Consider the following 23,763-nt stretch of genomic DNA (forward strand, 5'->3'; position numbering starts at 1 on the left):
TCAAGAATTGCTTAATACTGTACTTTGTGTATAGTAGATACACAATAGACATGTGTTGAACTAATTTATTCTGGCTCCAATTCTGAGGAAAATGTATATAGAAAAATATTTACTAAACTTTAAAAAAAAGTGCATAGCTGAGAGCAAGAATCCTTTTGCTATGTCTTGTCATAAGGCGAATAAAACTGATTATGCAATGGACAGATGGTGCAACAAGATATAAAATGAAATTAGCAATGATGCAACCCAGATGGAAATGAGGGAAAGGTCAATATGTTAAAGGTCAAAGGAATTTGGCTCCATCTTGTCTTGTTTCATAAAGGGCTAAGGTCACAGCTTGGGGGCTCTCACTGCAGGGAAGTTGTCAGACTATTCGCTGTGCTGAAGAACCAAATACTCACCCAGGGTTGTTCAAAGCTATAGGTACGTCGCCGATCTTCTACATCTTCATCCTGCTTTGCTTGCTGAAATTCTTGCCGTAGCCGCTGTATCCGATCATGGTTGCTAGGAGTTGATCTGTTGCTAAAAGAGAGAAGGGGCAAGAATGAACACCCTTCAGAGATACAATCTGTGAATGGCAGTTGCTAGGGAAAAAAAATGGCAGCTTGCTGTGAGAGGACACTGTTTAAGAGGAAGTGAATTTATAAAACAATATTTGGGCATTTAAAAGAAGTTTTCATTTTGTTCTTATGATTAAGACTTACTGAAGTTATTTCAGGCAGATATTCAAGGGGGCAAGCGGTATTTTTAGACATTCCTTTTTTATGCGGTATTTTAAAAGCCTCATTTCCTTTCTGTAATCTGACAAGGTGTTGGCAGCCAAATTTTTTTGGAAAGGACATTGCATTACAAATCAGAAATACCAGGGTCCTGTCCTAGCTTCCTCCACCTTCTTAGATGAAGGCACTTAATTTGAATTGTGGGATTTTTTCATACATATGAAGTGGACATAATAATCACTTTTTCTCTGAATATCATACTTGCAACAATCAAGTAAGGTGACAGCATACACTGTAGCCTTACAAATGTGCAGTATTGTTTTCATAATGCCATGATACAAAGTTCCTATTTAGGAGTTATCAAAGGTCTATACACAAAATGCAGTTTCTTACAGCATAAATGAAAAGCATTTTAAAAATAACTTTGGATGGTAGTTGGATTTCATCAGTTATTTAATAGTAATGTTGCCTTTTTTTTTTTTTTTTTTTTAAAGTAGGCTCTGCCCCCAGCATGGAGCCCAATGCCAGGCTTGAACTCATGACCCTGAGACCAAGAACTGAGCTGATATCAAGAGTCAGATGCTTAACCGACTGAGCCACCCAGGTGCCCCTGCCTTCTTCTTCTTTTTTTTTTTATAGTGTTAATTTGTTTTATCCTCACCAAAAGCTTGTAAGATAGGTACAGATGGTAGTATTTCTCTCTCTTCCACACACACGTGCGCGCACATACACATGTAGAAACTGACATCCAAAGAAAATAAGTGACTTGTTTGAAGTCTCTCAGCTGACCAATGGGGAGGCGAGGCTGGAATCCAGATTATTCTGGTGTCCAGTCCAGCCCTCATTTCACTATGCCATGTTGTATCACTTAGTAAAACATATATCAGACTCCAAAGCCCCTGCTTTATAAAATCATACAGATTTTAAACACAGTATTTTGCAAGAGTTGTAGAGATGGCCAGAATCAATCTTAAATCTCATAGCACTTTTGGTCTATGTTACTCCCTGAGGACTAAGGCGCATCCTACCAGGGGATTTATTCAAGCGTATTAGGCACATGCTGTCTCCCCAAGAAAACATCAGACTCCTTGAGGACAAGAATCAAGCCTTAGATTTATCATATATACCCTCCAAACTGCTAGCAGAATGGGGAGCTGTAAACTATTAGAAGACCAAGTCTCTTCATTGAAAACATGTTGCCCTGGTTATTTGGTGTGAGTCTGAATTTTTCTGGCTGCCCACTCTCCTGGGTAATGTAATTTGAGAGATGTAGCTTGTAAAGAGAAAGTCTGTCATAGTAGAGTATATAAAAATCTCAAATTCAGGGGCGCCTGGGTGGCTCAGTCGGTTAAGCGGCCGACTTCGGCTCAGGTCACGATCTCGCGGTCCGTGAGTTCGAGCCCCGCGTCGGGCTCTGTGCTGACAGCTCAGAGCCTGGAGCCTGTTTCAGATTCTGTGTCTCCCTCTCTCTCTGCCCCTCCCCTGTTCATGCTCTGTTTCTCTCTGTCTCAAAAATAAATAAACGTTAAAAAAAAATCTCAAATTCATATATGTCTTGACATAATTCTATGCCTTTTGAAGAATTCCAAAGACTTAAAAATCGCAAATTGAAAATATTTGCATTTAGAACCACAATATTAATGTCTTCCAAGAATATGGGATAATCATTTAAACCAGGGGGTAGATCCCTATCACCTTTATGTTTCTATTAATTTCATTAGAGCTTCTGGAACATCCTGTCAATACTTTCAATTTGATTATTTTCCCAGTCAATAAAAGCTTGCCTTCCCTTTGTTCTTCCGACAAATATTTTGAACTGATTGCCCTAAGAACATTAAAGGTTAATGGGCCTATAAAATGTGCTACTTGGCATGATGCTTCAGTCTACATTTGTATACAGCTTAAAAGTGCCCCTCCATACTCTTAAGCAGGTTGTTACTGGCTTTTACTTTTTAAAATTTTTTGTTTATTTATTTTTGAGACAGAGAGAAACAGAGCATGAGTGGGGGAGGAACAGAGAGAGAGGGAGACACAGAATCTGAAGCAGGCTTCAGGCTTTGAGCTGTCAGCACAGATCCCGATGCAGGGCTTGAACCCACAAACCATGAGATCATGACCTGAGCCGAAGTTGGACGCTTAACCAACTGAGCCACTCAGGCGCCCCAAGGTTGTTAATTGGCTTTTAAAAAACATATATGGCAGCTTATAGTTTTGAACACAATGATTTTCAATAAAGGCTTCTCAATGTTAACACCCAATCTCTGGAACTCCTTGCTCTCCATGTGAAACAGTGGTAGTATAGGCATGAAGACAGTTCATAAGACAGGAAAGTGAGCATTCATTAACCTCATTGTCATTTCTCCAATTGTGCCTTTTTGTTCCTGGAATACTTCTTCATAGCTTCTAATAGAAGGATTATAGGAGGCTTGACTGAAGAAGTATTTTATAGGTCTAACCAGAAATATTTCCTATTATTTTCATGTACCATTGCGAATTTTAACCCTATAATTATTAAGTTCATGAAGTCCAAGCCATTGATGAAAATTGATGTCCTACTATTTGTAGTTAATTGAAAGTGCAAATCTCCCAACAAGGGAAGTTGACCCAGTGTCCTTAATTCTAAATTCTGGTGACCTTGATGTTTTTCACAGTATAAGCCAAGTTCTGGAAGTCACTTTTGCCCTTATTTCAAATCTCAGCAGCTGGTGATACACTGCTTCACTCTCTTTTCTTTTGCTTCCTTTCTTCCTCTGCTCTAGAGAATGGCAACCAACTTGCCTAAGACTAGCAAAGCCACTCTAAGGGCTGAAATTGAAAAACAGGCTGCAATGGTTTTCATGATTGATGATGACTTCCAAAGACTGGGAGACCATCAAGCATCCTTGGGGGACACCAGTTGGCAGTCTGAAGGTGAAATCCTGGCTTCAAGAATGAAACCATTGCAACTGCTCACTCTGTTTCTCAGGCCAGTCTACAACAGGCCAATAATTCACATTTGGACTTCTAAAGTTCTTGGTTAGCTCTTCTGCCAAGACAGCCAAAGGAAATTTTAAATATTCATTAGCATTAGTGGCTAATCCCTACACATCCCAATCAACTTATATTTAGGTTCATTGCCAACTTCCAGTTGCTCATTATTTTTGTGTGTGTGATGAATATAATAAAGATACCATGAATCGATCAGATGAGTGAGAGAGACAATTCAACTTAATGACAAGCCACTAAATCATAATTTCTACAGAAAGGAGGGATGAAGAGAGGAATTATAGAGATGCTTTATTTTTTATAAAGAATCCACACAGACAGACATAAGACAATTTAAGTCTAACACTAATTCAGCCTTCCCTTGCACATTGTTTTTTTAGTTTTAGTCCAGCTGGAATTTTCTTTTATACTTTTATGTGTGTGTGTGTGTGTGTTTATATATAAATTTTACACTAAGTGCAGAGGGTTTGTTTTGGTTCAGTGATATCTGGGAGTCTTTCTGACAGCACTGGCTCACACACTACAGAGATTCCTAATCCGGCATGCACAGTGCAGCCCCGAATGATATGGAACTCAAATCTTTCTCATCCATAATTACCATGGTGATTGTACCCTCTCCTGGTAGAGGTAGATCACACAGAGGACTAGGCTCTGCAGCCTTCAGAATGGACCACTGCAATGTGCTTTGCAAAAGTAGCTGAGCATACCAATTCATGCTAACTGCAGCAAGGATCCTATTTGCAGGTAAGGGCCAAATCCTGTCCTGCACCTGTGCTCCACAGGCCATGCTATCCAACCATCTCCTTAGGTACAGTGAATGAGAAGAGAAACGTCAACAGTCGTGCTCGTGTATACATAGTATGTGTATGAGACTCATCCAGAGTGCTTGTTTAAACCTGCTGATTGACTGAGACTCACCTAGAGAGATTCTGATTCAGGCAGTCTTGTGCAGGTCCTGGGCATCAGTATATTTTTAAAAGCACTGCAGGTGGTATATGGACAGTACTTTGAAAACAATTCAGCCTGCAAACTTCATGGCTGGGACAAATTCCAATGCCTATGGGGCAGTTAACTAAAGAGTGAACGAAACTTGATGGCTGTGGCAGTACCCATGTACATTCTATAACAAATGGGAGTAATATGCTAGGTCTAGAAAGGGAGACCCTTACTCGGTCCCAGTAGATTGCTGTCCTGAAGGGATGTGAGCCTGGTGTTGCCTTCTAATTTTTTTTTTTTAAAGAAAAGTCAGAACTATAGTTTTCTCCCCTGCTGCCCAAATTTTTAATGTTGGCTTACTTTATTTTTTTGGTCCTATGCGAGACAAAACAAAAACCAAATACCAAACAGGTCTGTGGCCAGCTAACTTGCAACCTCTATTTTGTATTCTGTAGATGTTGCCTGTTTTATATGTTGCTTTTCTAGGCTATTTACTTCCACTGCACCAAGATAAGGCCAGTGATCCCCTAGTAACAGGCCCAAGAAACAACTATTTTTTAAAAAAGACAACTCAGCATTGTCCATATAGTCCTGCCTCTCCTAAATTGTTTGCTCCTTCTGATCTAAGCCTGGGTATATTGCCCTACAGGCTTGAATTCTGACCTATCTTTCCAGATGAGCATATGCTGAGAGAGAGGAGTTTGTGATGTGACTGATTAATTCTTTATGGACTAAAAATACCTTAACATTTGCATTTTTAATTATGCAAAAGGAATCTGGAAAACTGGAACAGAGGCCATAGCTTGAAGAGCCAGAATTCAATAGTAGGGATAACCAGAAGGTACCATCTTGGTACACACTATCTTTTCTGCGCAAAGAAGAAAAACATGAAAGGGAAGGGAGAAGGTAGACAGAAGGGAGAGAACGAACTGAGCCAGGCTTTCCATGGTGCCCAGAAGGGAGAAATGATTAAGATCTCTAGTATAAGAAAAGAGAGGAAGGTAATTTTACTCATATCTTTCTTCCTGTAATATCCTCTCATTTCCTTTCCATCTTCTGATTCTTCCAGCAAACACTGTTTCAGAGTGTTTATAACTTACCTCCACATGTGTTTCTCTTTCTTAAGCTCATGCCTTCATCACAATCATTTAACACATATATATTCTGTATGTCACGTCCCTGCGGCAGGGTAAACGGATCTGCAAATATTTGTAATGGACAGACTTCAAAGTGGCCCCATGATCTCCCCCTCCAGGTATTTGCATCTTTGTCCAATGCCCTCCCCGCCCCATACCTGGCCCCCACCACTGAGTGTGGGCAGGGCCTGTGACTTGCTTCTATCCAGTGAACTGTGGCAAAGGTCAAGGAATGGATATGATTACATTTGTGTGATTATATAAGAATGCAGTGTCCATCTTGCAAGTCCTTATCTCTCTTTTCTGGCTTTGAAGAAGAGAGCCGCCCTGAATCCTACAGCTGTAAAGAACAGAATACTGTCAACAACTCCAGGAGCAGGGAAGCAAATGCTTCCCTAGTGGAACCCTCCAGTGAGAACCCAGCCTGGCTCACCTTTTGATTGCACCTGGATGAGACCCTGAGCACAGGATTCAGCTGAGCCATTGCTGGATCATAGAAACTGATCCATAGGATCTGATATAATAAGCTGTTAAGCCTGTGTTAACTTGTTATGCATCAATTGAACTAATACCCATTGATGTTGGCCTTGGTCATGTGTCTTGATTTGGCCCACAGGATGTTAGCGGATGTGATGCAAATGGGGGTTTGAAATGTGATTGCACAGTGGGTCTGGTTTCTTGTGTTCCACTGCAACAAAAGACAACAGAAAGATAACTCTAAACCTCCTTCCCTTAAACACACACATGCACACACACCACCCCCCCACCACTATCACATCACCTTAGACAATGTTGGGGCAGGGAGGTTGTACATACTTATTAAATGAAATAAAGTAGCCTAGAAGCACAAAGACCTATGCCCTACCCACTGTTGCAAAAACATGTTGGTTAGAAGAGCAGAATATAAGAGAGGAATCATATTTTATGAATGAGTTTTACCACTACCATTTATATGGTTAGTCACTCCAAAGTTCTAGCCTCTGAGAAAAATTGCAGAAAGTAAATACTATTGCAGAAGATGTCCCTGAAAGATGGTTACTGCCAGATCTTAACACATGAAACCAATCAAATGTGCTTTGCACTGAGCACCAGTATATAGCCAAGAATGCTCCAATAGAAATCTACCCAATTGCTTAGAGTGACTCCTTAGGTCAATCTCCCCATCACTTCACTCAAAATGCCCGTTCTGGCTCTGTGATCTCCAAAAATTAGTCCTCATGAAACCCAAAGCAGCAATGTGGGTGTTTTCTTAGGGTCTGGTGAAAATAGACCTGCCAACCAGGTCATTCGGTAAAACTGAACTCAAGGGCTCACTCCTTGTTTCTCTTCCTGGTAGAGATTGGTGACCTGCCAGGATCTGACACGACTTATGAGGAGATATTCCTGGTTCAAAACTGGCTTTACTTAGTCTACCCAGAATTCAGGACTTAGCACATGTCCCTCATATCCTCCATTTACTAAAGAACAGGCACACACAGTAAAGATTTTGTTAACCATATCAGCTTATATCCTCGGCCTTTTCATTTTTGCTATACACCCCTCAGCCATAGCAATTTACTTTTTGGCCTAAGTACAAAATTCTATCCCAAATGCTACTGAATTTCACACCTGCACTTGGCATCCAATTACCAGAAATGCAGAAGGACATTATTCTTTTCCCAATTAAAAAAAATAGTTAATTTCCAAATTCTGAGATCCTGGATATCATGCAACTCCACACTCAAGCCTTATTCCCGCTGAGGTATTTCCAGCACTCCCTCAGGTGTCACATGCGTACACCAGAGGGGGACCCTAGAGCTTTGCTGCTTAAGGAACTCCCTGCTTAAGGAACTATTTCTTCTCCACCTGCTAGCGCTTCAATGTCCTACCGTCTCCCAGACTCTGGGATTTTGCAATCAAGACGTCTGAAACATCGGTATGGTCTGCATCCCAGCACACTTAGGAAGGAGAAGATAGTAAGTTAAAGCTTCCAGGACACCGCTTATTACAAGTAGAGACCATGTTTTCCTGAACTCTGGCTCTTCTGAGCCTTTGATGATGTCTTTAGATAACTCAACCTTCACAGGATGTCCCTATGTTTTGGTCCACTTATTTCAGGGAAATGTATCTCTTTTTTGATTTCCTTGGTAGGTCCACAAACAAAAAGACTAAAGATCTACTACATTGTATAAACAACCCTTCAAGTTTAGCATTACTTTCCAAAATATTTTCACTAGAGAAAAATTAAAGCACTTTCCCTTCTTTGTCCAATTCCTTATTCTCCTTGCATCCCTAGAAAAGGGCAGACTTTTCATCCCTTTATTCATATCAACAGCAAGTCTACAATTCAGCTATTTCATGGATGTCACTTGAAACAGACACCAGGGCTGGAGAAGGCAAAAAGTGACACTGGAGAAAACATATGTAGGGCAGAACTGTCACATAGTTTTAGAAACAGGCAGCCAGCAATGACCACAAGCGTCTCAGATCATTAAGCAATGTCTTACTGTGATGTCATGCACGGATGTACAGAGTTGTAATCCTTTCAAAACAGACAGATTGTCAGCATGATAAAGTGGATACAAACAAGTTCCTGAACAGTGTTGGGGGGAGAAATGTCACTGAACGAGAAAGGGATGGTAGCACGACTACTAGGGGCTGGTGTCATTTAGAGACTACAGGTACACCACATTCTTCTCCCTTAGTGATTTCTCTCTACTGATTAGCAATTCCATAAACTATTCCTGATCTTGTAATCGCCAGACAAATAGTTATAATCTACAGATGTCAGAACTGAGTTCTTAATTGCTGTAAATTAGTGAGCAAACACAGGTTTCTCATTAAACCCATTACACCCCGTATGTTAAAATGGAAAACTTGTCATGTGTTTTCTTTCTTGGCACTCAAATCAGGAGCATTCTTCGTAAAACCCTAGGTGCAGAGAAGCAGAGTGATATTGCCAGGGAGTGTGTGGCTGGATCCTGTTCCTGAAGGTGTATTTATTCCTGGGGTAAAAACCTTCCAATGGCAATGGCTTTGTTGACTGAGTTTTAATGATGAGCTACATTGCACCTCCATCTTTGTTTTCTTAAGATGGAGTAAAGTGGTGTCACCCCTCCGTGAAGGCTTTTGCTTTTCTAGGAGGAACCTAGAGTGCTTCCTCCCACAGCACTTGGGTTTGCCTCCTGTTACTTGTGCAGGTGAAAAAGCACAAATTGATAGATTAAAAGGGATGGGAGGAAGGAGCAGACCGAAATACTGTGAAAAAGCATAGCTGAATTTTCATATTAGGTAAGCATTAGTCTTCTGGCTAAGGAGACTAGGGCTTTCTACTCTGGCTCTCTCTCTCAGACTGGAAGATTTATGAGAAACGGGGGGAAAGGCTGGGAGGGTTAAACCAAGAAATGTATCAATTACTAAACTACAAATAAAAATAGCTCCTCTGCACAAGCTTCATTAAGTTTTATCAGCAAGTATCTTGGGGTTTTACACTCAAACCACAGGTCATAAATTCACAGTAAATCCCCCATATGTTCACCAAACACCTGAATTCAATTTCTCTTCTGGTTGTGAAGCAGGAATATGGTGCCCCAATTAATTATGCATGCAAAGTTAGTTTCTAACAAGGGGAGATTTTTTTTTTCAATGCTGATGGGTATTTATAACATCTGAAATTTTGGGATAGAGGTTTCTTCAATCTTAGCAATTTTATACTGGCACATAGGTATAAATTCTCTTCTGGGTTTGAACAGTGAAGAAATAAAGTTGGTAAACACTTTGTTATAATGTTTGCAGTTTTCTATAGATAATCTCAGACATTTGTGAGATGTGACGATGATCTTAATATTTACTTTAAGGTTTTTAGATAAATGTCGCTGCGGGTATGTACAAATCACTATGAATTATAGAGAAAGTCTAAAGTGAGGCTAACTGGCTATATTTATATGTGTCTATACGTACATGTGAAATTAGCTACTTAGGAAATATCATGTCATTTTCAGTTTATTTTCACAGTTTTGCTCATCATCTGTAATATGGAAAGAATTATGAGAAACTTATGCAAATCCCAAAGGCACTCACTTTCCTCAGCTGATAAAATTCATTTTCAGATTTTGACACCCATGATTTGTTGTCCATTTCACACCAATTTCAGTATAATAAATCATAACAAATTAAAAACATACAGCTATGTTCTCTGGGTTAAAAAGGTAGTCACCAAAGCTGTTAAGACAGCATTTGCTTCTGATGTGATGAGTCACACAGAGGGTCACCTCTCTGCATCAGAAAGACTCAAGCCTGGATCTCACCCTGGGTCCCAGTGTGGTCATTTGGTAACAGGGCTATCATTTTATAAGCAGCAAAATCTCAGGAATGTACCCCTCGCCCCATTTTATTACTATCATCACTCTTCCTTATTAGCCTGTCACTGGTCTCAGGCAGGAGTGAGAAAAATTTAGCTTTACTCTTTCGAGGGGAGTTCCTCCAGCTACAAAGAACACACACGTGCAGAGACATACATAATTTCAGGACCCAACAATAAATACACAGAAAAAGACATTCTATTGTGAGCCCGAGGTCATGTTTCCTGACTAGTAAATTTCACAGAAATAATCCAAGCTGTTTTCTACCCCAAAAGATTGCAAAATCTATTGCAGTCACACCTTCAGTGAGGCATTTGCTTAAAACTTGGCACAAAGTAATACTATTTCACAGGCTTTAAAAGACTACCAAAGAAAAACTAATTATCAAAGTTTTCATTTCAGAAATCACGTTCTCATAAAACTTCCCAACAAATGAACTTTGAATATCATGAGCCCAAATGTTAGAGCCTAATACCCCAGAGATGGTTGGAGAAGCCAGACTAAACCTCCCGAGGCCCCTAGAGGAGAGTGGGCAAGGGCAGTGGAGAGCAGTGAGTCTTCCTCACTCCCTAGTAAGCTACTCTACGTGCCTTGAAAGGAATAAATGTTTTCCAGGTAAACTCATGAATTTAAACACATTCTTGAAAATAAAATGTTATTGCCTATAAGAAAACACATATGTCATTTCTCTGCACAATGCAAGACGCTGTTGTAATTTGGGGCTAATGCCCCAAGTGTACTTACTTTCCGTAGATCGTGTGATTTTCAGAAACTGTCTAATAAACGGCAAGGACATATATAAGGTATTCTAATAGGTTAGAGAGTTGAAGGAAGTTTATGGATTATGCTATTCTTTCAATAAAACCACTGGGGATATAAAGGTTAGCCAGTTGTGACCCACAGCTGAAGCCTGTGCTTCTAACGAAAATATACATTTGTGTGTCTGAATAAAGAGCAAAGGAATTCAACATTATAAGTGAAAATTCTGGAGAATGAAAAGAAGAATGAAAATCAGGAGTACATTATGAAAATTTGAAATAAAACAGCAATGGAAATTCAATTACAAAACCTGATGGGTTTTGATGACAAAATAAAACGATTATCATGTTCCTTTTCATATTAGAGAGGTTTTATCATACAAGCATAGAAACTAATTATAGAACCATTATTTTAATTCTTTAATCATGAAATGATTACATAGAATTCAAGGATAACATTCTTTTGGTTTTTGCATTCTCTGTCTTTAATGACAGCATAATTGCAAAATACTATACGAAACTAAGCTATGTTTTTTTTTTTTAAGATAAAAATTCCAATGCAATACAGTGCTTAATGCTCAAGTCAATTCTAAATTATGGATAAATTCTATATGGCTTTCCTGAAATGATTTAAAATGGAAAATAATGTAATAGGAGATATAGTGCCTGTGATTTTGTGACTGGCTAACTCTGAAAGGTTTTTGAAAACTAGAATAAAAGCAGAAACATACACTTACTGGTTTTCTAAAAAAACAGACATTGAATGTGCCCAAATGAAGAGTTTATACATATCATTGATTTTAAAACATTTTTAAAGATCATTGGAATACTTCTACTGACTGATAGTTTTTTTACATCTATTTATGTTCTTAATTAACATCATAATTAGCTAATAATTTTCTAGGTTTTTATTAAATTCACGATTTGGCCATGTCCCAACTTACAAATAATTTACCTGGATAAAGGAAATAAATGAGATGGAAGCATCAATCATTTTCACTTCCCATTTCATGTTTAGTTAAACTGTTATGAGAAACACAAAAAGTGTGACCATATTGATTTGGAATTATTGACAAATTCCGAAAATTGCTTGCATCATTGTTTTGTAAATTACACTTTTTCAAAGTAAAACTTGCATATACATAGTTGATGTTTTTAAACACTAGAAGTCTTAAAAGATTCTTCTGCTTCCTCACCTCTTGTCCCTCTGTCTACCCAGTCCCAAGATAAACACTTTTAAAGCTTTTCACTGTTTTCTACAATAATCCTTTTTAATTCAACCTGAGATACTCAGCCCAGATCAATCATAATTCCTGGTTTGTGATACAGTTTGCTGATGATTCTTGCATGGATCACTTTCTTCCATACAGTTAGTGATTTTTAATACTGTACTCAATATTATTAAAAGTAAATTACACAAAAAGTTTTATTACACAAAACAAAAGCTAGGGATTTAACAAACTCTCATATCTAACTAAATACCTCTGGTATTTCACTACATATTTCTTTTTTTAAATTATTTTAAATGTTTATTTATTTTGAGAGAGAGAGTGAGAGAGAGAGAGAGAGAGAGAGAGAGTGAGGAGGAGTGGGGAAGAGAGAGGGAGAGACAGAGAATCCCAAGCAGGCTCCATGCTGCCAGCACAGAGCCCAATGTGGGGCTTGAACCCACAACCTGTGAGATCAGGACCGGAGCCACAATCAAGAGTCGGACACTTACTCAGCACAACTGAGCCACCCAGGTGTGCTGCTGTTTTTTTTAATTTAAATTCAAGTGGTTTACCATATATTTAATAATAGTTTCAGGAATAGCATTTAGTGATTCATCACTCACATATAACATCCAGTGTTCATCCCAACAAGTGCCCTCCTTAATGCGCATCACCCATTTAGCCCATCCTCCCACCCAACACCCCTCCAGCACCCTCAGTTTGTTCTCTGTATTTACGAGTCTCTGATGGTTTGCCTTCCCCCCCTCTTTTTTTTAATCTTATTTTTTTCCCATCCCCTATGTTCATCTGTTGTGTTTCTTAAATTTTACATATGAGCGAAATCATATATTTGTCTTTCTCTGGCTGGCTCATTTTGCTTAGCATAATACTCTCTAGTTCCATCCACTTTGTTGCAAATGGCAAGATTTCATTTTTCTTTATGATCACTGAGCAATATTCCATTGTGTATGTGTGTGTGTGTGTGTGTGTGTGTGTGTATTCATTCATCAGTTGATGGATATTCACTACATATTTCTGAACAATTTTAAACATTATCTGTTGACTTCCTATGAAGGTAGAGAAAGCATTTGCTTGCTTGCACACTGCAATTCCAATGTTATCTCCCACATCCTCCTGAGTAATAGCACAGCTTTTAAATAAATTTTTTGTATTAACACTATTTATATAAATATTGTTCATTACTAATTCAAATGGAGCACTATGATTATATTTCCTTTCTTCTATGACATTCTTGGTTTTTCTTTTGCTTCATTTTCTTAGAGCCTAATTTTTTCCACCCTTGATAGTCAAGCAGTTTTAAGTTCACAGCAAAATTGAGAGGAAGGTATAGAGATTTCCCATAGACAACCTGCCCCCACACGTGTGTAGCCTTCCCCATGATGAACATCCCCACTAATGTGGTACACTGGTTACAACTCATGAACCTACATTGATACAACATTATTTCTCAAAGTCCATAGTTACATTAGGGTCTGATCTTGTTGCTGTGTATTCTATGGGTTTGGACAAATGTATAATCACATCTATTTATCATTATAGTAACATACAGAGTATTTTCTCCATCCTAAAATCCTCTGTGCTCTGCCTATTCATCCCTTCCTCTCCCACCTGGCCTGGAAACTACTGATCTTTTTACTGTCTCCATAGTTTTGCCTTTTCTAGAATGTCACATAATAGGAATCACATAGTAGAAACCTTTCCAGGTTGGTTTCTTTCATTTAGTAATATGTATTTAAGTTTCCTCCTGTCTTTTCATGGTTTGACGACTCATTTATTTTTAGCTCTAAATACTATTCCATTGTGTGGATATAACACAGTTTATATCCATTCACCTACTGAAGGACATCTTGATTGCTTCCAAATTTGGGTAGTTATGAATAAAACTGCTATAAGCATTTGTATGCAGGGTTTTGTGGTGACATAAATTTTTAGCTCTTTGGGGTAAATACAAAGGAGCACAAGCGCTAGATTTGTAAGTTGTGTTTAGTTTTGTAAGAAATTTACAAACTTCTGTCTTCATTTTTGCATTCCCACCAGCAATGATTGAGTTCCTGTTGCTGCACATCCTCACCAGCATTTGATGTTGTCAGATTTTGGTCATCCTCCTAGGTACGTAGTAGTATCACACGGGTGTTTTAGTTTGCGTTTCCCTGATGACACGTGATGTGAAGCATCTTTTCACACGCTTACCTGCCATCTGTATACCTTTACTGGTGAGGTAACTCTTAAAGGCTTTGGTCCATTTGTAAAATTGGGTTGTTGGTTTTCTTATTGTTGAGTTTTAAGAGCTCTTCGTATATTTGGGATGAAAGTCTTTTATTAGATATGTCGTTTGCTAATATCCTCTCCCTCTTTATAGCCTCTTAATACAAATTTCCACATAATCAAACCTGTCATAGTTTATCCATTCCAATTTTTTTCCTGGAGCCCTTCAACTCAAGTGTTCCTTCCATGCTCCAATCTGCACTGGCTCTCTAGTTTTCTACACAGTGGAAGTTCTGGCACCTCCCTTCATCATCATCCTGGGATTTGTTAGAGGATACATTCTGTAGCTCTCTAAAAGAAGATGTATTGGAAGCAAAAAACAAAACAAACAAACAAAAACCAAAAACATGTATTTTTACATGCTTAAACTATCACCACTTATTGACAGTTTGGTTAGATATAGAATTGCAGTTTGGAAACATTACCCTTCAATGTTTGAAGGTGTGGCTTGATGGTCCTTCTAGGTTCCAACGTTGCTGTTGAGAAATCTAACATTCTGATTCCCAACTCTTCATTGGATATGTGTTAAAAGAATCATCTCTTTATTTCTGTTATTCTGAAACTTCACAATGCTGCTTCCTTTTAAAATGGATTTTTCAGGGCACTAGTTAATTCTTCAACTTAGAATCTTAAGTTCTCCAGTTCTGGAAAACTTTCTTCTGTTATCTTTCTAATAATATCTCCATCATTATACCTCTTTTCTCTTTCTAGAAAACATATTAGTTATATGCTGGACCTCCCAGAATGAAATTTTGATTTTTTTCTCTCTTTCCCACTATAGTAGTTTTTTCTTATGTCTCCTGTTCCCCAATAAACCTTAGAATTATTTCTGTTATTCTTTTAGAATTTATACATATAAATTACTTTTTTAGAATATTTATATATTAACACATTACATTTATATATTTTATATACAGTAATATATATGTAAATATGCATATATATGTGTGTATGTATATAATTTAAAAATATTTCTATCTATATTAACTTGAAGACTAAATTTTTAAAGCATTGGGTTTGTAATCTACAAAGCTCCAAATGTAGAGCAAATCTTATTTTTATGATTTAGCCAATTCCTCCAAACTTTTCTTCCCCAAACACATGTGCTGGCATTATACACCAAGTAGTTTTCCTTTCTTTGACATGTAATGAAATTCACAGTTTGACTTTAGATGTTTACTATACAAGTTTACTCCCACTGCTCAAAGTGGTGATTATGATTTATAATTTTTAATCCTCTGTTTCAATACTTGCTGGCCTCTACTCTTAATTTTCCTGCCAAATACTGACCAGCTGCCACTTGAATCTCTTAAAAATTATCCCACTGGTGCTCATGGTAGAATGTTTCATGACTTTTCGCACAGTGCGGTCCTCGCCATAGCTACTGAAGCATAATTTGAGAATATACGCTGAGGCTCCAGCCATCCCCACCACACACAGAGCTGATGCCATTTTCTAAGACAGAGCATAGTTCTATAGCTAATGTGTGTGAATTAATATAAGCAAACTGAACCTGGTATAAGATCCTGGAGAATCACAGTCTTAGAAGAACCAACTGATGTTCTGATTAACTAAGAGTTTGCCAAAGGTCTTTTTTGTGCATTTGTTTTAATCCTTGAGTTTGAATATCTTTCTAGAAAGCACTAAAGTGTCTTCCATTTTGGAAAAAAGGAATAAGGGATACCACTTAAGTTTTTTTAGGGAGTTTTAAGATTCTCATGACCTTTAGTTCTCATTATTGAGTATTTGACTAGAAAAAGGAAACAACTAAGCTGAATCTTATTCCGTCAACTACAGGATAATACCCAAAAGCTCTTTTGTTTTCTCACTGATTTTTTTTTTTTTTACTACAAACTCCCATAGCAGCACTTTGTAGGCATCTACCTCTTTCTCTTAAGAGTGTAACTTGCAGGGGTGCCTGCGTGGCTCAGTGGTTTGGGCATCTGACTTCGGCCCAGGTCATGATTTTGCTGGTCCCAGGTTCTAGGCCCACGTTAGCCTCTGTGCTGACAGCTCAGAGCCTGGAACCTGTTTCGGATTCTGTGTCTCCCTCTCTCTCTCTCTCTCTGCTCCTCCCCCACTCACACTCTGCCTCTCTCTCTCTCAAAGATGAATAAACGCTAAAAAAAAATTAAAAAAAAAAGTGTAACTTGCAAACACATTGGCTAATTGTGGATCTGTCTGGTAGACTTCTAGTTAATTGAGACTTTTTGTATCATATTGCTTACACATGATTTTAAAATTATACTGCTGTGGCAACAAATGAGAAGATCTTTATTTATTTTGCGGCATAGAATTTACAGAAGAGTTTCCCTTCTCTAGTTTGACTTTTTCTCTATTTGAGGCATTTTCACATAAAAATGTGAAAAAAAAAATCAATAATACTGACTTCCAGATACAAGCTGTTTAAAATATGAATTAAAAAAACCCTTTGACCTTTATAAGTTGATTCATACAGTCAAATTTTCACTTCTTTCTGTCTAAAATGTTGTTCAAATACTTTGACCCTTCACTTTAAAAATTTTTATTTTTATTCTTTTATTCAAGTATGTATTAACATACCATGTTATATTAGTTTCAGGTATATAATATAATAAGCTTCAATTTTTAATGCTTCTCTTTAATTTTTAAAATTTTATATTAATTCAAGGTAGTTAGCATACAGTGTAATATTAATTTTAGGTGTACAATATAGTGATTCAACACTTCCATACATCACCTGGCGCTCATCACAAGTGCCCTCCTTAATCCCCATCACCTATTTCACCCTCCCCATCAGTTCTCTATAGTTAAGAGTTTCTTAGGTTGCCTCTCCCTCTCTCTTCTCTTTTTTTTCCTTTGCTCATTTGTCTTGTTTCTTAAATTCCACATATGAGTGAAATCATATGGTATTTGTCTTTCTCAGACTGACTTATTTTGCTTAGCATAATACACTCTAGCTCCATCATTCTTTTTTATGATTTTCATTCCCTTTTATGACTGAAAAATATTCCATTATATATATTGAATTTGTAATCTACAAAGCCATATATATATATATATATATATATATATATATATATATATATATAATATATTATTTTGTATTCTTTGGGTAAATACCTAGTAGTGTAACTGGTAGATCATAGGGTAGTTCTATTTTTAACTTATTGAGAAACCTCCATACTGTTTTCCACAGTGGTTGCACCAGTTTGCATTCCCACCAACAGTACAAGAGGGTTCCCCTTTCTCCACATGCTTGCCAGCATCTGTTGTTTCTTGTGTTGCTGATTTTAGCCATTCTGACAGGTGTGAGGTGATATCTTATTGTAGTTTTGATTTGCATTTCTGAATAAGTGATGATGAGCATATTTTCATGTGTCCGCTACCTATCTGGATGCCTTCTTCAGAAAAATGTCTGTGCATGTCTTCTGCTCATTTTTTAATTGGATTATTCATATTTTGGGTGTTGAGTTTTATAACTTCTTTATATATTTTGGACACTAATCAGATATGTCATTTGCAAATATCTGCTCCTATTCCATAGGTCCCTTCGTAGTTTTGTTGACTGCTGTGCAGAAGCTTTTCATTTTGATGTAATCTCAATAGTTTATTTTTGCTTTTATTTCCCTTGCCTTAGGAAACCTATTTAGAAAAAAGTTGCTATGGCTGATGTCAGAGAAATTCCTGACTGTGCTTTTTTCATCGATTCAGGTCTCACATTTAGGTCCTTAATCTCTTTTGAGTTTATTTTTGTGTATGGTGAAAGAGAATGGTCGTGTTTCATTCTTTTGTATGCTGCTGTTCAGTTTACTCAACACCATTTGTTGAAGAGACTATCTTTTTCCCATTGGATATTCTTTCCTGCTTTGTTGAAGATTAACCACATAATTATGGGTTCATGTCTGGGTTTTCTATTCTGTTCCATTGATCTATGTGTCTATTTTTATGCCAGTACCATACCGTTTTGATCACTAAAGCTTTGTAATATAACTTGGAGTCTGGAATTGTAATGCTTCCTGCTTTGCTTTTCTTTGTCAAGGTTGTTTTGTCTATTTGGGGTCTCTTGTGGGTCCATAAAAATTTTAGGATTATTTGTTCTAGTTCTGTGAAAAATGCTGTTGGCATTTTGATAGTGATTGCACTAAATGTGTTGACAGCTTTGGGTAGTATAGATGGTTTAATAATATTTGTTAGAACAACAAATAAAGTCTAAAGCCAACAGAAGGAAGGAAATAATAAAGATTAGAGCAGAAATAAATGATATAGAAACTTAAAAAAAAGAACAGATCAATGAAACCAGGAGCTAGTTCTTTGGAAAAAATAATAAAATTAATAAACCTGTAGCAAGACTTATCAGAAAGAAAAGGGAAAGGACCCCAATAAAATCACAAGTGAGAGAGAAGAAATAACAACAAATACCACAGAAACACAAACACCTGTAAGAGATTGTTATGAAAAACTGTATGGCAACAAATTGGACAACCTGGAAGAAATGGATACGTTCCTAAAAATATATAAACTACCAAAACTGAAATAAGAAGAAATGGAAAACTTGAACAGACCAATAACCACAAAGAAATTGAAACAGTAATCAAAAACCTCCCAGCAAACAGAAGTCCAGGGACAGATGGCTTTACAGGCAAATTCTACCAAACATTTAAAGAACAGTTAACATCTATTCTTCCCAAACTATTCCAAAAAACAGAAAAGGAAGGAAAACTTCCAAATTCATTCTATGAGGTCAGCATTACCCTGATACCAAAACTGGATAGACACCACACAAAAAAAGAGAAATACAGGCCAATATCTCTGATGAATATAGACACAAAAATCTTCAACAAAACACAAGCAAACTGAATCCAACAATACATTTAAAAAAATCATTTACCATGATCAAGTGGGATTTATTCCTGTGTTGCAAGGGGGGGGGGGGTCGATATCTGCAAATTAATCAACATGATACATCACATTAACAAGAGAAAGGATAAAAACCACAGGATCATTTCAATAGAAGCAGAAACAACATTTGACAAAGTACAACATCCATTCATGATAAAAACCCTCAAGAAAGTAGTTTTAGAGGGAACATACCTCAACACATTAAAGGCCATATATGAAAAACTCACAGCCAAGATCGTCCTCGATGGGCAAACGCTGAGAACAAGATGAGGATGTCCACCCTCACCACTGCTACTCAGCACAGTACTAAGAGTCCTAGCCACAGCAACCAGACACAAAAAGAAACAAAGGCCATTTGAATGGGTAAGGAAAAGGTAACACTTTCACTATATGCAGATGAGATTATACTACTCATAGAAAGCCTGAAAGATTGCAACAAAAAACTGCTAGAACTGATAAATGAATTCAGTAAAGTCACAGGATACAAAATCAATGTGCGGAAATCGGTGACATTTCTATACACCAATAACAAAGCAGCAGAAAGAGAAATTAAAGAATCAGTCCCATTTAGAATTGCACCAAAAATAATAAGATACCTAGGAATAAACCTAACCAAAGAGGTGAAAGACCTGTACTCTCAAAACTATAAAACGCTGATGAAAGAAACTGAAGATGACCCAAAGAAATGGAAAGACAGTCTATGCTCATGGACTAGAAGGACACTTTACTAACTTAAATAACTTTGTTGGGGAAAATAACTCAATTTAACATGATTACAGATTATAATAAAGATTTCTTTTTCTTCAACAAACATAGGATTTTTGATCTTTCAATTACTCTCAAAGTGCTGGGAAATAGGTAGAGTAACTGCCTAGCCAGGGTGCTACTGAATCATGAGCAGAAGGGGTAAAGGTCACAGGAATTCAGGTGCACATATCAAAACCAGCTTTGATGCTTGAACGCTCACCAAGACAGGGGTAGTGCCAGCTTGTACCTGAGAAAAGAGGAGAAAGGAATGGAGCAAAGCATCTGTTAAAACTCAGTATGATCCTTTACCAGCAGATTGCAACACTGTCTTTCCTGTATTTTTACGTTCAACTGATGTCCAAATACTAGTGTGCAGGGAAGCTAAGCCAAGACCAAATAGAGCTAATTATGTGTGCAGCAGCAACAGAAGCCCAGGAATCTAGTCAGAGATAGACATGGACATTGATTTAGATCTAGACACAGGCAGAGATGTAGATATAAATATCAGCAATAACATAGATATTTACACCATAGAAGCAGCTCTGGATTTTTCTGGAGTTGTGCAAAAAAAAAAAAAAAAAAAAAAAAAAAAAAAAAAAACAAACAAACAAAAAAAACCCCAAAAAAAACAAAAAGAAAAAAAAGATTTAGAAAATATATACAGACATCCCCTGACTTATGATGGTTTGACTTTAATGATTTTTTCTTTTTTTTTTACTTTATGATGGTGTGAAAATGATAAGCATTCAGTAGAAACTGTATTTTGAATTTTGAATGTAGATCTTTTCTCAGGCTAACAATATGTAATGCGACAGTCCCTTGAGATGCTGGGCAGTGACAGGGAATGCAGTTCCCAGCCAGCCACGTGATCACGAGGACAAACAATGGAGAACGGCCATCATGCGCCCTTACACCGTTCTGTTTTTCACCTTTAGTACAGTATTCAATGAACTGCACAGGATATTCAGCACTTTATTATAAAATAGGCTTTCTGTTGGGTGATTTTGCCCAACTATACACTAATGTAAATGTTCTGAGCACAGTTAAGGTAGGCTGGGTGAAGTCTGAGGTTTGGTAAGTTAGGTGTATTAAATACATTTTTGGCTTACAATATTTTGAACTTAAAATAGGTTTATCTGGACATAGTTCCACTGTAAGTAAAGGAAGATCTGTACTGAAATATTACCCGTGTGTGTCACAAGCCAATTATCTGACATGAAGGTATATTGAGACTCAGAAGTCACAGGCCTCAGTAGATATCATTTTGTTTTGTCTTTTCTCATATTGTAATGTGTCTACAGACTGGCACAGATATTGTTTCATTTTGATATCATAATAGTGTCTCCATGGATTTTGGCTGACATTTTGTTTTGACATTATGCTACAATAGACCTCCATTGACATTTCATTTTGTCACTGCAACATTGTTTCTATAGGTTCCTGCTACATTATTTTGTTTTGACATCAAAAATGTTATCTCCACAGTCTTGGCATGACATTATCTAGAGAACTTTATGAAGAAGTATGGAATCTATGGAATAGATGGATAAAATGCAGAACATCTAATGACCTTGAAAGTGTATTTGATTAACACAAATCTACATGAAACAATGCAAATTTGCCAAATTATTTCCATAAAGTCAGTAAGGTTTCTTATAACATGGATTCAGTTAAGGTGTTGATTTTCCATTTTGCCAATAAAACGAAACCATACAATTCCTTTTTATGTCAAAACTTTCAGAGAAGTAATCCTCTACACTTTTGTTGGCAGAATCAAGATTTTTTTTAAATTAATATGGTCTGAGTTTGTGTGTGTGTGTTGTAAAAGGAACTAAAATATAAGAAATATGTAGGAAGTATATTTCATTGAATTCAGTATTCATTGATGGTGACACATTTGACAAATCTCTAAGAAAGGAAGAAAATGCTGCCAATTAAACTGGCCTTGGTTGTAAGAAATATCTTGATATTAAAGATTTTAAATTGGGAAAAATTGTGTGTCTTACAACTGATAAAAAATGGTAGTACTATGGAATTTGATAATATCAATTTACCAAAATGGCAATAAAAATAATTGATGATAGTTTGAATATTCTTAAAAACCATGAACCTTGAACTGGTTTGGCAGTTTTAGGTACAAATTGTTGGTGACTTTCCCGAGAGAAATCTGAAACAGAATTGTTCCTTTATGTCTTCTCTTTCCTTTGGGGATTTACAAAATTCTTTATGAACATTTTACTATTCATAATAAGACCAAGAATATTGATCAGAAAGCTATACCTATAGGTTATATTAAATTCCCAGGAAAACATTTTTATAAAAAATAAAAAGTTCAGAAGTCTGTATGACAAATGGTTATAATGCGAACATTTATGTTTTTGGCAACCCTATATTTGTAAACATTATTCAATTTGTTATGCAATTTCTATTTTAGAAAGTATATATGTAAGATATTACTACTAACATATAATGCCAGAGAAGGTATTATATAGACTCTCTCCTGTATTTCCATTTATCACACAGTTGATCATAATAAGAACACTCATGAATCTTACATAAACCATTTGAAAATGGTCATTTTGTTACACAATTTCCCTTATACAAGTATGTACGTTGAAAATGACTTGGAAGTTAGTGAAAACATTTCTCCAGATGAACATATATTTTCTTTAGTTACAGAGTAAGGACTTATGTTATACTTTTTGCCTTGGCTACAGAAATCTCTGAGGTAATGTTCAAGTATAATTACTCAAACCAATTTCCTAGTATACCTTTTATCTTTTTGTGTCCTTTTAAACTTTATTTTGACAGCTACTTTTACAAACTGCTTCAAACAATTTTTGGAAATTAGATGGTTGTAACTCCTACATGAATAAACTTTATGTCCTAGAGGGTCACAGTGACCACTCTACTAAGAATGGAATATAAAGCTTAGTCTGTCTTCCTTCCTTCCTTCCTTCCTTCCTTCCTTCCTTCCTTCCTTCCTTCCTTCCTTCCTCCTTCCTTCCTTTTTACAGAGAGGAAAAGAGAGAGAGAGAATCTTAAACAGGCTCCACACTTAAGCATGGAGCTTGGCTCCACCTTAAACAAGGTGGGTCTCTATCTCATGACCCGAGCCAAAATCAAGAGTAGGACATTCAACTGACTGAGCCACCCAGGCACCACCATACTTCTCTATTTTGAGTAGTTACTTCTGATTCTTCTAATAAAAATAATAATATTTATGTCATGTGTATGTAAATAGTATGAGATCTGGTATAAGAAAGCCTCTAACCCAGTGCTGAGCACAGAATAGACACTTCATCAACTCTGAATACAATGAATTAAAATGATACCTCTACAGAGACACAGAATACGTTGTTACAAATCCATGCCTGCAGTTCAGGAGAGAAGTGAAATTGAAGATATAGCTTCAGTGGTCATCAACATATATACAGGCATAATCTAGGTTGTGGGAGTGGATCAGATCACATGGAGCAAGCATATAGAAGAAGAGGGATGACACTCTGTGATAAATCCAACCAATACCCTTACATAAGAACTGTTCTTACTTTTCACAGTGGTTATACAATAGCAATAGAGAAGCAAAAAAGAAGACTGGGTTGCTTATGATGTGGGGATCCCACGGGATATAAAAATGTGCTGTTTGAGAACGGGCTATGCTGCTAAAGGCTCACTGCAGGGAATCCCTTCGAGGTCCCAACACAAACTTCTCTGCTCCCTCCAGGCTGGGCCTCAGGCTTGTGATACCTGGGCTGCTGGCA

At 37.1% G+C, this 23,763-nt stretch overlaps 1 protein-coding gene across 17 annotated transcripts in view; it reads right to left on the reverse strand.

Moving 5' to 3' along the window:
- Positions 1 to 23,763, reverse strand: part of PARD3 (par-3 family cell polarity regulator) — a 664,605-nt gene that overhangs the window by 21,541 nt on the left and 619,301 nt on the right. For all 17 annotated transcript variants that reach the window (XM_042991413.1, XM_042991418.1, XM_042991416.1 and 14 more), the window contains one exon: positions 402 to 522. In XM_042991413.1, coding sequence (XP_042847347.1) covers positions 402 to 522 — 121 coding nt within the window. The remainder of the gene's footprint in view (positions 1 to 401; positions 523 to 23,763) is intronic.

This window comes from Panthera tigris, chromosome B4 (genome assembly GCF_018350195.1).
Source record: "Panthera tigris isolate Pti1 chromosome B4, P.tigris_Pti1_mat1.1, whole genome shotgun sequence".
Lineage (NCBI taxonomy): Eukaryota > Metazoa > Chordata > Mammalia > Carnivora > Felidae > Panthera > Panthera tigris.